A 15,407-nucleotide genomic window follows, 5' to 3' on the forward strand; every position below is an offset into this window, starting at 1 on the left:
GTGTGGACAGGGAGATAAGTCACGATGGTGTAGTCAATGTAGTCACTGGCACTAAATATTGTTACGTTCAATAACAAGTGAACTTACTTGGGGAAGGGGGGGGGGGGAGAGGATATGGCTGTGTATGATTGATTTGATCTGGAAGTATTGAAAGATATCCAGAGAGACAATATTCATTTTTCGAAGCATTAAATGTCTAGTTAACATTTTATTTCAGTGTTGTTGTTGTTTTTTCAAATGAATTGTTCATTGCTTTTAGAAATCAGATATACATTTAGCCTACTTATTTCATAGGTTGACCTGAGAGTTTCATTATATCCATAGATAGGATTATATCCAATATATCATTGTCATGCTCAAACTATTTATAACTTTTGTAGATAATAAAACTCATTGTTTTAAAAATAAATAGGGAATCCCTTGCACGCTATGTGACATTACATTGAACATGCTTCACGTACAAACGGACAGCGGAGTAGTTCTACCATTCTACTAGACAGAGTTACAATTTAGATGTAGACCTTTATATCTGGTTATAAACCCAACAGTTTTATTAACACTGTAGTCAGTGCTTTGATCAGAATCTATATAAATAACTGCATATAGATTCTATTCATTTTTGGCGTACTTTAAGGTAAATCTAATATAGAACTAGATAGATGTAGAGCTAGACTCTACTTAGTCTACTACTACTAGAGTAGAGTAGATCTATCTAGATCTAGATTTACTTTGACTAAGTCTAGTTTTAGATCTAGACTTACACATTAGAGCTACTCTAAATCCAGATGGATCTATAAATAGAATGTTAGATGTAAACACTTTAAATTGTTTGCATTGGATTTGTTTTTTTTTTTTTGGATAATCTCGAGACTCATCATAAGGTATGATAAAGACTAGATTTTATATTTTATATAGATTGGCGTTTAATTTGTTAAAAGATCTCTTGTAAGATTATTATAAACTGTGCATTTTTATTCCAAAAGTTTTTTTGCAAAATAAGTTATTATTATGGTATTTCTTTGTTATCATTTCCCCCCAGTACCTGTAAGCCCAGCACTAGAAAGCATTGCCAGTAGTAGTTACTGATTAGTTAGTCTATTTGGAACCGAGTTTTCATTCTACATTTGTGGGGAAAACAAGTGTATTATACCGAAAATTTGTTTTATGAATTTTAGCAAGAATATTCAATTAAGAAATAAAAATAAATATAAAAAAAACACAAACAACATGAAATACAAACACACGAAATACAAGCATTTGAAATAGAAAGTAAAACATTCAACAATCACATTGAAATGTTGAACCACAGTGGTATGTATCTACATGAACATTTTATTCAGCAAAGAAATGAAACCTAGTAGGCCTTTCTAGCTCTTACTTCGCTGGTCATTCTATTTGTTATAGTCCGTGATACCGATAAGTACCCAGTTGACTCTGCTGATTGAAAGATACGTTATTATGTATGTAGCACTGCATGACTGTCTTTCTTTAGCTGGTCAGTGAAGATTCTACCACAAAGAAATGACCACCTCGCAGACTGCCACTGTCACCAGTACACGTCGCACCAGTAAGAGCGTCCCGAACCTTTCGACAGATATCTCCAACTTGTTCGAGGCTATAGGCGAGGGCAAGATAGAGACAGTCAAAGTGATTCTCGAAATGGCCAAAGACCCGGCAGAACTATTGCGTATGAAGGACTTAGTGAGTTACATTCTTAATTATACCTTTCTCTTTCTCTTATTTAAATTCTTTCTCTCTCCCCTTCTTTCTCTTATTTAAATTCTCTCTCTCCTCTTCTCTCTCTTGTTGAGATATTTTCTAATTATGTCTCTTTTACTCTCTTATAGAGTGAAAGTCTAATTATAGATCTATTTCTCTTACCATTCCCACACACCTTGTGTCACAAATTAGTCTTATGTCTTAGTGTCACTAATTAGTCTTATGACCATGTGTCACAAATTAGTCTTATGACCTTGTGTCACAAATTAGTCTTATGACCATGTGTCACAAATTAGTCTTATGACCTTGTGTCACAAATTAGTCTTATGACCATGTATCACAAATTAGTCTTATGACCTTGTGTCACAAATTAGTCTTGTGTCATTGTGTCACAAATTAGTCTTATGACCTTGTGCAGGGCCGGTCTTAGGCCACAGCAACCTATGCGGCCGCAGTGGACCCAGCACTTTAATAGGCCCTGTGCGAATTCTAGGTGTAAATTATTAAAATAGACCATTTTAACTTATTATTAAAGGGTTTCTGAAATTCTCCTGAAATTGTAAAATATACTAAAAAGTAGTAAAAAGTCATGAAAATCTCTTGAAATTATTAAAATCTTCTGAAAACTGATGCAAATTGTCATTTCTGGGTGTCATTCAATATGGAAAACGCCAAAAAAAAAAAAAAAAAAAAACATCATTGTAAGCTTTCATTTAATAAAAATGTAATAGGCTAAGACGAATTTTAACCAAAACAGGAAGTTCAAATTCTTAATGTACTCATGTTCCTTGGTTTACTTTAATAATCACATGGTATACAAATATAGATCTAAATCTATCTCGACCTCTTAAAAAAAAAACAAAAGCAATATTTTGTTAGTCGATAGTATATTAAATCTAAAAGGCTGATCTGAATGTTTATCAGCTTTTTGTTGAAAAACTACTATCTACTGTAGATGGCTCGCAAAGCTAATTTGACAGTGATTTTGTACTTAGTAAAGTTTGAATAAAATGCAAAGACAAATTTATTTTCTAATACAAAATCATAATTTTCACTTATTATCCTTATCAAAACCCAGAACTGGCTCCGCGCAATCCGTTTCGCATAGTGCCCCGCCATCTGTAGGACCGGCCCTGACCTTGTGTCACAAATTAGTCTTGTGTCTTTGTGTCACAAATTAGTCTTATGTCCTTAGTACATCAGAAGCAATCATGGGCTAACATTTCCCACTTCATGGGTGCAAATTCCACATTTTTTGAAGGTGAACTTAAATCTTTGAATCTTTTGTGTTGACACATTTGAGAGCGTTTCCTATCCCACAGCTTCCCATGAAAATGGGAGTCGATCATCAGACATGCTGACTACATTTCTAGCAAGGCGGCAAATAGTCTATTCATAAGGAAGTAAATAAGAACAAGGAAGGCGAAACAACGTAAAGATTAAAGTAAATCAACCTAGAGATTAAAATAAAATCACATAGAGACTAAAGCAAAACAACGTAGAGATTAAGGTAAATCAACATAGAGCTTAAAGCAAAATAACGTAGAGATTAAGGTAAATCAACATAGAGCTTAAAGCAAAACAACGTAGAGATTAAAGTAAAATAAAAATTAGACACCAAAGCAAAATATTTAGAGAACAAAGCAAAACAATTTAGTTTGAATATTACTAGTTCCCAAGGCTAGGTTCTAGTTCCATGATATTAGGCATTACTTAAAATGTGTTTTTTGTTTGTGACTCCAGCAAGGACTCACTCCCTTGAGAAAGGCTGTAGCATTGAATAAAGCTGAAATAGCTCGTATCTTGGTGGCTTATGGAGCCGAGCCAAGTGTCAGAGATCCTGTAAGTAAGACTAGTTTAAAGAGAGTATGAATTTAATAGCATCAATGTGCCTTGTTGATTGCATTGCATTGGACATGTGTTCACATCTTTTACTTAGGACTAACGCTTTAAACGTAAGAAATCAATTGTGATCGTCTGCAATTATCAAATGGACTATTTTGAAGCCAAAAATTAAATACAAAGAGTTTATTAGAAAGCTTGCGATTATTCGCAGACAGCGGCATTGAGGCTGTGAATGTAAACCGTTTCTTTGCGAGCATCCAAAGAAAAAAAAAAAGAACGTGTGTACGAAATTATATGTAGATCCGTTTGGTAATGGCTGAGATCTCTTTAGACATAAATTAGCCATATATGACCCGCAGTCTGCGGGCCTTACTTTTTGTATTAGTAATCTACTGGATTGAATTTAGATCTATGTCAAACATGGAGAATGTTCTCTTCACATTTTAAAAAATGTTGCCACGAAAATCAAAGTCAAGTGTGAGAATGGGTTGACCCGTTCAGCCCGCATGTTTATATTTAATATATAAAGCACAAAGTAAGGCGTATGTTTGTATGTATGTATGTCATGGGCGTAGACATGATTTTTTTTCGGGGGGGGGGAATTTTTCTCCCGGCCAATATATATAATCGCCTTACCAAGCGACTTCTGTACGGGGAGTTGTGTGCAGGAAAGCGCTCACAGGGAGGCAAATACAAGCGCTATAAAGACACTCCCAAGAGCTTCAAGGAATGCGATATCGACATTCACGGCTGGGAAGCACTAGCTCTCGATCGCTCTTTATGGCGTGAGTCTCGGAGTCTCAAGATTTGAAGCACGAAGAGTGGCCAGGGCGCCGAACTAATAAAAAGTTGAAAGAAGAAGCAGGCCTATCTGCAACTGACCTAACCTACCCATGCCACGTAGGCGGCCGGCTTTTTAAAGCAAGGATTGGATTTACAGCCACTATTTCCGGTATTGAAAGCCAACAAAATGCATATTCTGAGGTATCTGCAGTGCATTATCCTGCTATTAAAAAGTTTTATTACAAATAAATAATGTGCTATTCTACTGACGTAGAGCCTCCCTCGCCCTTCCACGCATTGTCGGCAAGCTGCTTCCACAAAAATCTGTCACTTGTAATGTCTGAAGCCTCTTCCCACCTGCTCTGAGGACTTCCCTGAAAGTGTGAAGTCAAGTTGTACTAGGATGTTCCTGTGTGCGCTTTCCTCGTAATCCTTTTTTATATGCGTAATTCATTTTTTCGGAGACATGTCCTGCAAACCTCATTCGACGCTCTGTCACAGCCTTAGCTTTGGTGACTGTAGTTTGCTTTAGAATAATATTGAAGAGAGAGGTTTTCAACCTCAAAACTCTATGTAGGGGGATTTTAAACTCGAAACCATCTGGAGGGCTTTTAAACTTTAAGAAAAGCCCTCTGGAGGATCAAAACCCTCCTTGGCTACGCTCATAGAATTTTCAGTGTGTAATTTGCTTTTTTTTTTAGATTGAAGAGGTATTTTTTGGCTTCAAACCCCTCTAAAGGGGGTTTAAACTCAAAGCCCCATTGGCTACGCTCATAGAATTTTGAGTGTGTTATTTACCTTTTTTTTATATATTGAAGAGGTGGTTCTTAGCTGTAAACCCCTCTGGAGAGGGATTTTAACCACAAAACCCATCTTGACATAGAATCTGGTGACTGAAGAAAGGATAGTCATATATTGAAGAGGGGGTGTTATCGTTAATTTTGGAGGAGGTTTTAAAATCCAAATCTTCCTTAGCTATGCTCTTGGAATTTGGGGATTGTCGTTTGTTTTATAGAAGAAGGGGATTTAACTGCAAACCCCTTGGTATGGGGTTTTAAGCTCAAAACACCCTTGGTTGCGCTGGGGCAAGTGATGGTTTAGTATTAAAATCTCACTTGAAATAAACAAAATCAAAGCAAAAAATTAGTCACCCCCCGGCTACGCCCATGATGTATGTAAGTCCCGAATGAAAAATCAACGGGCGTAGCAGGTGTTTAAATGTTATTATAGAGGGAATAACTCAAGGAATACACTTCTTCAAATAACAATCATCAGTTAATGCCCTTGATTAGTCATTTTCGTACGTGGCCGTACAATATGTATGTATAAAAAGCTGAAAATATAATGATGTTATGACGTCATAGTTTACAGAAGGGGGGTAGTGGCTGCCTGGTACATGGCTTGGTCTCCGAACCGCGGGGTCCCGGATTTGAATCTCGTTGAAGACTGATGTCTGTATTCTTAGGACCTACTCTGATGGGTACCTGATATTAGTTTGTAAAATTAATTTAAAATCATGCTGGCGACATTATACCCTCTTTAACGGTCGGCGATAGAAACTGGTGTGGACTTTATTACCTCATTAGATCGCAAGGTCTGAATAGGCTCTACTTTTCTTGTATAATTGTGGTGAATAAATGAATGAATGAGCACAGAGAAAGTCCAGATGGACCAAAATTTGAATAATTAAAACTGTTTATTAATTTAATTGTAATAAGTAATGCGTGGATTGTTTCAACTAATACAAATTAGAGATAGGTCAACACACATTGGCAGGTGATTAGAAGGCACTTTGTTGTTGACAGGCAGGTCGAACTGTTCTTCACATAGCGGTGATGCAAGGCAGACGTGAACTCATTGCCCCCCTCTTGGTGTCTAAAGATAGCTGTGTTAATGTACAAGACTCGGTAGGATGTCTGTCAATCAACTGGTAGAAATGTCTATCATCCTGTGTAACTGTCTCTCTGTCATCCTGCAGAAAGTTATGTCAACCTGTAGAGGTTTATGTCAACCTGTAGAGGTTTATGTCAAGCTGTAGAGGTTTATATGTATATCAACCTGTACAAGTATCCGTCAATATTCATTAGTGTCAAATTGTATTCAATGTTATTCATTTACAGACAGCTTGAAACAAGAGAATCCAAGTCTAAGAGATTATGTGTTTTAATATAAGAAATAATTTAAGGAAAATGTGGTAATTTAGAAATCAATTTTAGGAATATGTGGTAATTGAGAAAACAATTTTAGGAATATGTGGTAATTTAGAAAACAATTTTAGGAATATGTGGTAATTTAGAAAACAATTTTAGGAATATTCGGTAATCTAGATAACAATTTTAGAAATATTCGGAAATTTAGAAAACAATTTTAGGACTATGTGGTAATTTAGAGAACAATTTCAGGAATATGTGGTAATTTAGAAAACAGTTGCAACTTGCAAGAATAAGTGAGATAATCTGTGATAATTTAACAGATACTTTGAGCAATACTATTGGGCAATCTCAGGCTATCAGTATCAAAAAAGTCTTCAAAATAAATCGTATCTTTTTATCTCTCGTTATCTTTCAATTTGTCTATCTATCTATCTATCTATCTATCTATCTATCTATCTATCTATCTATCTATCTATCTATCTATCTATCTATCTATCTATCTATCTATCTAATGTCATCATTGTTTGGTCTTGTCTGTCCCTCTCGTAGCATGGTTGGTCACCACTACACTTCGCTGTCCGAGGGAAACATATCCACGCAATCAACTGGTTACTCTACGCTGGGGCAGACATAAGCTTGAAGAACAAGGTAAAACAGATTCACTAGTTTATCGCGGACTTTTTACTTGGTCGCCTACAAATTAGGCTTTTGTTCGCTAAATATTATGTTATTAATTTACTCTAACTATATCTACTGTGTTTTCAACCTACAGGAAGACAAGACTGCTATGGACCTCTGTGACGAGGACAGTCCTATCAGAGCCATGTTGGCCAAGTATGAGCGAGCACTGGACGATGGCCCGTGAGTAGCAGAATGGAATTTCTATGTTAACTAGTTCCTTTAATTTAGATTTAGTTCCTTTGATCTAGTCTTAGTTCATCTGATCCTGACTTAGTTCTTTTGATCTAGTCTTAGTTCATCTGATCCTGACTTAGTTCTTTTGATCTAGTCTTAGTTCATTTGATCCTGACTTAGTTCATTTGTTCCTGACTTAGTATTTTTGATCTAGTCTTAGTTCATCTGATCCTGACTTAGTTCTTTTGATCTAGTCTTAGTTCATCTGATCCTGACTTAGTTCTTTTGATCTAGATTTAGTTCCTTTGATCTAGCTCTGCTGGGTCTAAATGAAGTATCAGGTTTCTAACAATCTCGTTGGAGGGACAGATAGGGCATCTTGTAAAAACAAAAAAAGGAAAGAAATATATCGGGAACTAGGGCCGTTCCTCCGACATTACAATGACACCCTATAAAACACTCCAGTCAGGCCGGTGCAATAAAATCGCCAATGGCGTCTTATAAGTCAGAAGATTCTAGATGACTGCTAAATCTTGTACTTTACAGAAGTCAGTTATTAAAAAAAATTATTCCAACAAATAACTTCTCTCAAAGAATCAATCCTTAAAATTGCGATTTTGAATCCTTTTGAAACAAGAAAAAACATGTATATGTCCTTCACTCTTCACATATTCTTCTATAATTAAGACTCCACAAACATGGTTTGATTGCGACGAATCATAAATTTTAACCATAGATTTGTAATCTTCCTTTACCTGTATTGGTCAGGTTAGACCTATGTAGTTCATTCATCGGACGTAAACAGCTGAACCAGATTGGGCCCGATGGACTTCTGATGTTTGTAACGTCCAGTATATGGTCAGAGAGAATGCAGTTTATTTTTTGTATACGGATACGACCGTACAGGGCAATGCCCCCGATTCCGTTGAGACTAGACGAACAGTATTACAGTGATGTCTGGCACTACAGGTAAGGATCTGGTTCCACACTTTGTGTTGTCAGATGATACATGCACACTGTCCAGCTATTAAGAGTAATCCTACATTTACACTGACACAATACAGACTGGTCATTTTAAATGATACTCATTTGTCACAGCAGCTTCTAGGGGACTAACCGAATGCTATATTTATGTTCTAAACAGTTTCCACACGCCCTGCAATGTTGTTTGCCCAAATCCTAAACTTTTTAAAATCTAGTGCCAGTTTTAACTTTGTGGCTAGCTAATGTCATTAAGAACTAGGTGATCCTATGAGACAAAAAAATCAAGTCAAATTAGAATGACAAGAAGAGAGTTTGTTTAAACAACAACACATTTTCTTTCATTGTACAGCATGAGCTGGAACATTAAAGTCCATTGATTGAACCGGTGTGGTATATATGGTTAGTAGATCTGTGTGGTAGACTTGTGTGGTATATATGTTTAGTAGATCTGTGTTGAAGACTTTTGTGGTATATGTTTAGTAGATCTGTGTGGTATATATGTTTAATAGATCTGTGTGGAAGACTTGTGTGGTATATATGTTTAGTAGATCTGTGTGGTAGACTTGTGTGGTATATATGTTTAGTAGATCTGTGTTGAAGACTTTTGTGGTATATGGTTAGTAGATCTGTGTGGTAGACTTGTGTGGTATATGGTTAGTAGATCTGTGTTGTAGATTTGTGTGGTATTTATGGTTAGTAGATCTGTTTCGTAGACTTGTGTGGTATATATATGGTTAGTATATCTGTGTGGAAGACTTGTGTGGTATATATGGTTAGTAGATCTGTGTGGAAGACTTGTGTGGTAATTATGGTTAGTAGATCTGTGTTGAAGACTTGTGTGATATATGGTTAGTAGATCTGTGTGGTAGACTTGTGTGGTATATGGTTAGTAGATCTGTGTGGAAGACTTGTGTGGTATTTATGGTTAGTAGATCTGTGTGGAAGACTTGTGTGGTATTTATGGTTAGTAGATCTGTGTGATAGAGTTGTGTGGTATTTATGGTTAGTAGATCTGTGTGGTAGACTTGTGTGGTATATATGGTTAGTAGATCTGTGTGGAAGACTTGTGTGGTATTTATGGTTAGTAGATCTGTGTGATAGAGTTGTGTGGTATTTATGGTTAGTAGATCTGTGTGGTAGTCTTGTGTGGTATATATGGTTAGTAGATCTGTGTGGAAGACTTGTGTGGTATTTATGGTTAGTAGATCTGTGTGGTAGACTTGTGTGGTATATATGGTTAGTAGATCTGTGTGGAAGACTTGTGTGGTATTTATGGTTAGTAGATCTGTGTGATAGAGTTGTGTGGTATTTATGGTTAGTAGATCTGTGTGGAAGACTTGTGTGGTATTTATGGTTAGTAGATCTGTGTGGAAGACTTGTGTGGTATTTATGGTTAGTAGATCTGTGTGGTAGACTTGTGTGGTATATTGTTAGTAGATCTGTGTGGTAGACTTGTGTGGTATATATGGTTAGTAGATCTGTGTGGAAGACTTGTGTGGTATATATGGTTAGTAGATCTGTGTGGTAGACTTGTGTGGTATATATGGTTAGTAGATCTGTGTGGTAGACTTGTGTGGTATTTATGGTTAGTAGATCTGTGTGGTAGAGTTGTGTGGCATCGACAATTCAAACAGTTGAATGCTAAATACTTTCTAATTGCTTTCTCCTAGAATGATGCGTCGTTTGTCGCCCAAAGAGACAAGAGTCAAGGCATATTTTAGACTTTTTGAAGAGTTGATTGACACGGAAATTGTTCTGAAGATTACATCCAAAAGAAAGTTTCTTGGAGAGATTCCATTTACATTGTCCAAATATACACAGTTTGTAAGAGACACATTCAGTAGAACGTTGAATAATTATGTTGGCCGTTATAACAACTTAATGGTTTCATGGTGTTGACGGTCGATGACTTATAACACCAGACTGCTGCTAGACAATTTGACCGCTATAGACGTATTATCTGTTCACTTATAAAAGTTGAAATAACTTGAGTAACTTCTTTGTGAACACTATTATACATAACTTTTATTACAGACAGATTTAACTTGAAATAAATGTAGTAGACTTTAGTCATAATATAAGATGGCATGTTGAACAAATTCTAACTCACTACAAATACACGTCTTTTTACTTTGGTATTCTGGAGTAGTCTGTGGCCTACCCGAAACAGCTGACGACAATGCCGCTGATCTTGCATCACTCACATTGCTTTGTCACCAACCAATCACCTCTTACCATCGTCACCATAGAATTTTAGAAACACACATACACTCCATAACATTCTTCTCATAGAGATAAACAGTCTGGGCATGAGGTATGGTTGGGATATTATCGCCCACACTGCAGTTTCCTTCACGCCTTATCTACACATCTTAACGCTCGAATTGATGACAAGAATTAATTGAACTGATAAAACTGTAGAACTGATTTAAACTGTGCTACGTCGCAATCATAGACTAGAGTTTAACAAAATGATTTCCTGCTTTTCGTTTTCAATTTTAAAAAATGTGTATACAGTTGTCGTTCTTGGACTCAGGAGCGGATTTAAAGGAGGGCAGGAGGGCCCAGGGGAGAGCACCCACAACAGATATACAAAATAAAATAAAAATTTCAAAGGGTCATAAACTATTACGGTATTGTTTTTACTTCTTCAAACCTCTAGATCATTATATACATTATATATATATATATATATACATATATATATATATATTATAGATAGATAGATAGATCATTGAACAGTGCAGTATTTAACGTGGCTACCCAATCCCAACTGCGACCCACATATTTTGCCACATACACCGAAGACATAATTGTTGTCTCACGGTTGTCGATTTAAGTTCTCTTTTCGCCAAAAACGTCTGTCATCACCAGTGGATTTTCTTTTTATCTTAAATGTGTAAGAAACCTCGAGATAACGTAATATAAACATATATATTGCCTGTCTGTCTGTTTGCTAAAAGAATAAACAATAAACTAATTTTTTTTGACCCACCAAAGAACTACACAAGCTTTCTTGCTGGGGCCGAGATGGACTTGAAGGACGAAGGTCAGTTTGTAATGGTGAAGCGACCGATTTCCTACATGCTGCTCAAAGACCAGGACGGCATCTATTCCAATCGCCATTGTGGCATGTTTAAATTCAATCTACCTGACGTAAGCCAACAAACAACTCTAAAGTTTCGAATTAAATTATATTCAGCCTTGAGCAACTTCAAGCAAGTAGCCATGTGTGTGTAGCCTAGTGTGTAGCCATGTGTATGTAGCCTGTGTGTAGGTGTATGTATAGGAATGCATATTTTAATTATTTTTTTTAGTCTACCGCTTCTTTTATGTCGCAACGTGCTTTGTGTGCACTTTTCCAATCACTTTTCTTGACTCGCGTTTGGTATCTAGGAGAAGGTTTCTGTACTGCCCTTAATCACTTCACTAACGCATCTCAGCTTAGTTCAGGATTCGAACTCAAACCTCCTTGATATGTAACCATGCGGCTTATAAACATTTTTTAAATATTTTTAAAGAGATTGCAGTCAAACAGTTTAAACCCTGTCCATGTATAAGCACCATGCCCATTCACTACAGCTACAGGAACACTTCCTGACATTCACTACAGCTACAGGAACACTTCCTGACATTCACTACAGCTACAGGAACACTTCCTGACATTCACTACAGCTACAGGAACACTTCCTGACATTCACTACAGCTACAGGAACACTTCCTGACATTCACTACAGCTGCAGGAACACTTCCTGACATTTCTTATGGCCTACAACAGAGGCAGCTCTAAAGTGCTCCTGGCCTGACATTGAACATTAAATGTTGGAGGGGTCTCTATTGCTAGTATTGTGTCTACAAAGGACAAGTTGATATCACTACATTTACCTCTATTGGATGCTATTCCTCATTTTAGCCGGTGTTCATATTATACATTTTGATATTTTTGGTTAACTACACTAAATGAAATGCATTGTCAAAGAGATTCCTTATATATCAGCGTTTCTAACTCTAAACTCAATCATTCTCTGAAACTCTTGAACAAGTGAATTTTATATTGAAGTCTTGGGTCGTGAGTTGTTCACTGTGTGTTACTTCTCCCAGGGCGTCCTGCCCAACCCTCCACCCGAATGGAACAATACAAGATATGACAGAGAGTGGGAAGAAGCCGAAGCCATGATGAAAAAACTTTTACCGGAAACTGAATCAGGTACTGAACTCAGACTTAGGCAGATGTTTTAACCGTTTCATACTTTTTTTGTTCAATATCTTAAGACCGGCAAAGATATTAAATATAAAATAAATAAATACCATTTCCAGTCGCTGATAACAGCCAATGTTTCCATTCAGGTAAAAAGATACGACCTAGTCTACGTTAAAATAAACAACAACAACAAGTAAAATAAATACACCTGCTAATTCTATCGTGTGCAATGTACTAATGACAGAAACTTGTCAATACTGTTGGTCTTAATAGAAGACTTTGAAGACAAAGACAGAAACTTGTCAATACTGTTGGTCTTAATAGAAGACTTTGAAGACAAAGACAGAAACTTGTCAATACTGTTGGTCTTAATAGAAGACTTTGAAGACAAGGACAGAAACTTGTCAGTACTGTTGGTCTTAATAGAAGACTTTGAAGACAAAGACAGAAACTTGTCAATACTGTTGGTCTTAATAGAAGACTTTGAAGACAAGGACAGAAACTTGTCAATACTGTTGGTCTTAATAGAAGACTTTGAAGACAAGGACAGAAACTTGTCAATACTGTTGGTCTTAATAGAAGACTTTGAAGACAAAGACAGAAACTTGTCAATACTGTTGGTCTTAATAGAAGACTTTGAAGACAAAGACAGAAACTTGTCAATACTGTTGGTCTTAATAGAAGACTTTGAAGACAAAGACAGAAATAGAATAACTTACTGGCAGCCTTGCAGCATTGCAGACAGTAATAATTACATTTTTTACCAAAAGATGGAGATCAGTCGTTGTTAGCACTAATTGAATGAATGATTAACTGACTTATATCTATATCTATAAATGTGGCTCTGCCGATAGTACACTGCAAATATCTACTTCACTATTGAAAGCCGTAGACCTACTATTTACATATTTCTTAATAAACACGTGACGAAGTTCAACGAACTAACGGACATTGTTTTCTAACCATATGACCATTGTCCACCCAGAGACCAACGAGGCAACGGTCACAGAGAAGCAAGTAGTGTGGGGAGACAGAAACATGAATGCCGATGCTGCCCCGGATGTAGAAGCGACGCCGGAAGGTGGCAAGGGTGCAGGTAGGGGTCTCAATCGTCTCCCGAACTGCCACAGATTTCATGTATAAAAAGACTATCAGTACTCATCGGCTACGCCCGTTGATTTGTTCCCTGGCTTTATATTGTTTATTACGTCTTTTTTATTTTTGAGCTGCCAATAATCGGGACACATTGTAAGTAACGATTCCTCTAACAGACTTAGTGGCGGCCCTTGAAGTCTTGTATCTGTTCGAATGAAATGAAACGGCCCGCTCTCATTACTTCACTGTCTGGACTCCCCCCCCCCCCTCAACAACCCCATTCCATATAAATAGAACAGACCCAACATACAGGGAAGTTCATGGAGTGACTACGCTAAGATGTCTTGATCTTTTTCACGTTCCCTACTTGACAAGACTGTTCTTATAGGATCTGTTTACAAAGCTTTAATCAACTCACTCTGATAAATTGTTTGTATACGTTATTTCTCCCACACCCAAACTCGGGTAAAGTTTTTTTTTTATTTGCAAAAATTATTTCTCTTACATAACAACATAAAAACCAATTAGTTAATTAACGTTTGGTAATAAACTATTATGTTTGGTATCTCGAACAATGGAAAGAGATTGTACTCGACTGAAGTGGTGATATCAACTGAATATTACCCTTTTTAAAGTCACTTCTCTAAATTGATACAAATGTACCAACTAGATTGACCAACTGAAAAGTAAAATTAGGCTCTAAACAATTAGCGCGAGCTGATACAAATGTACCAACTAGATTGACCAACTGAAAAGAAAACAAAAAAAAGGAACTATTATTAAATCGTTTTTCGTTCCATATGCTAGGACAAATTAGTACAAATGCTCTTTCTTCCCTAGCGCTATTAGAGCATGGAATGGGTTGCCTGAGCTAGCCAGGAAAACCAGTGACTTGGCAGAATTGAAGTCACTGGTTAATATGCATGACTAAATGCATGACGCGTAGGACGTAATCATCTTTTTTTTTGAAGTAACGTCTGTATCATATAAGATAAGATAAGATTTTGCTTGTTTTCCTTTGTCCCTACCAGAAGATGGGAAGGATGGAGCAGGGGGAGAAGAAAAAGAGCCAGGGGAGAATGAGGAAGAGGAAGAAGAGGAGGAGGACTGGCCAGGTGGCATACGCCCTGGCACAATCTTAGAAGGAGACGAGCCTGACGAGTGTGCAGATTTCTACTTTATCAGTAAAGGATGGGCTCTGTACCTTCAAGTAGGTAGAAATAAAATGTCTCTAAAGTCAATCGAAAATGTCATAGGGCAGCACATTATCTATCTTTTAAACTTGTACGTACGATCTTCTTTAAAGTTGTATGCAACTAGTCTTCCTCTCTTGGTTGTCCCATAAATGAACTGAGGCATTAAGATCTCTCAGCATTTGTTACAAGACTATACACTCTACTACATGTCCCACACAGCCCAGTTAGGTCTTTCAACAATCTACATGTTCCATCCACGTCTTTCAACATGTGTTAACCAACTCAACACTCTACATGCCCCATACAGGCTAGCCATGTCTTTCAACACTCTACATGGCCCATACAGGCTAGCCAGGTCTTTCAACACTCTACCTGGCCCATACAGGCTAGCCATGTCTTTCAACACTCTACATGCCCCATACAGGCTAGCCATGTCTTTCAACACTCTACATGCCCCATACAGGCTAGCCATGTCTTTCAACACTCTACATGCCCCATACAGGCTAGCCATGTCTTTCAACACTCTACATGGCCCATACAGGCTAGCCATGTCTTTCAACACTCTACATGTCTCCC

At 37.1% G+C, this 15,407-nt stretch overlaps 1 protein-coding gene across 3 annotated transcripts in view; it reads left to right on the forward strand.

The window, feature by feature from the left end:
* The first annotated feature begins 461 nt into the window (after nt 1–461).
* LOC106065782 (uncharacterized) overlaps nt 462–15,407 on the forward strand; it is a 47,508-nt gene continuing 32,562 nt past the window's right edge. For all 3 annotated transcript variants that reach the window (XM_056028321.1, XM_056028322.1, XM_056028323.1), the window contains exons 1-12: nt 462–634; nt 1,493–1,701; nt 3,463–3,561; nt 6,153–6,254; nt 7,050–7,148; nt 7,273–7,361; nt 8,124–8,324; nt 10,010–10,163; nt 11,340–11,495; nt 12,441–12,546; nt 13,526–13,636; nt 14,667–14,845. In XM_056028321.1, coding sequence (XP_055884296.1) covers nt 1,522–1,701; nt 3,463–3,561; nt 6,153–6,254; nt 7,050–7,148; nt 7,273–7,361; nt 8,124–8,324; nt 10,010–10,163; nt 11,340–11,495; nt 12,441–12,546; nt 13,526–13,636; nt 14,667–14,845 — 1,476 coding nt within the window. In that variant the 5' untranslated portion in view covers nt 462–634; nt 1,493–1,521. The remainder of the gene's footprint in view (nt 635–1,492; nt 1,702–3,462; nt 3,562–6,152; nt 6,255–7,049; nt 7,149–7,272; nt 7,362–8,123; nt 8,325–10,009; nt 10,164–11,339; nt 11,496–12,440; nt 12,547–13,525; nt 13,637–14,666; nt 14,846–15,407) is intronic.

The sequence above is a fragment of the Biomphalaria glabrata genome, chromosome 5, assembly GCF_947242115.1.
Source record: "Biomphalaria glabrata chromosome 5, xgBioGlab47.1, whole genome shotgun sequence".
NCBI lineage: Eukaryota > Metazoa > Mollusca > Gastropoda > Planorbidae > Biomphalaria > Biomphalaria glabrata.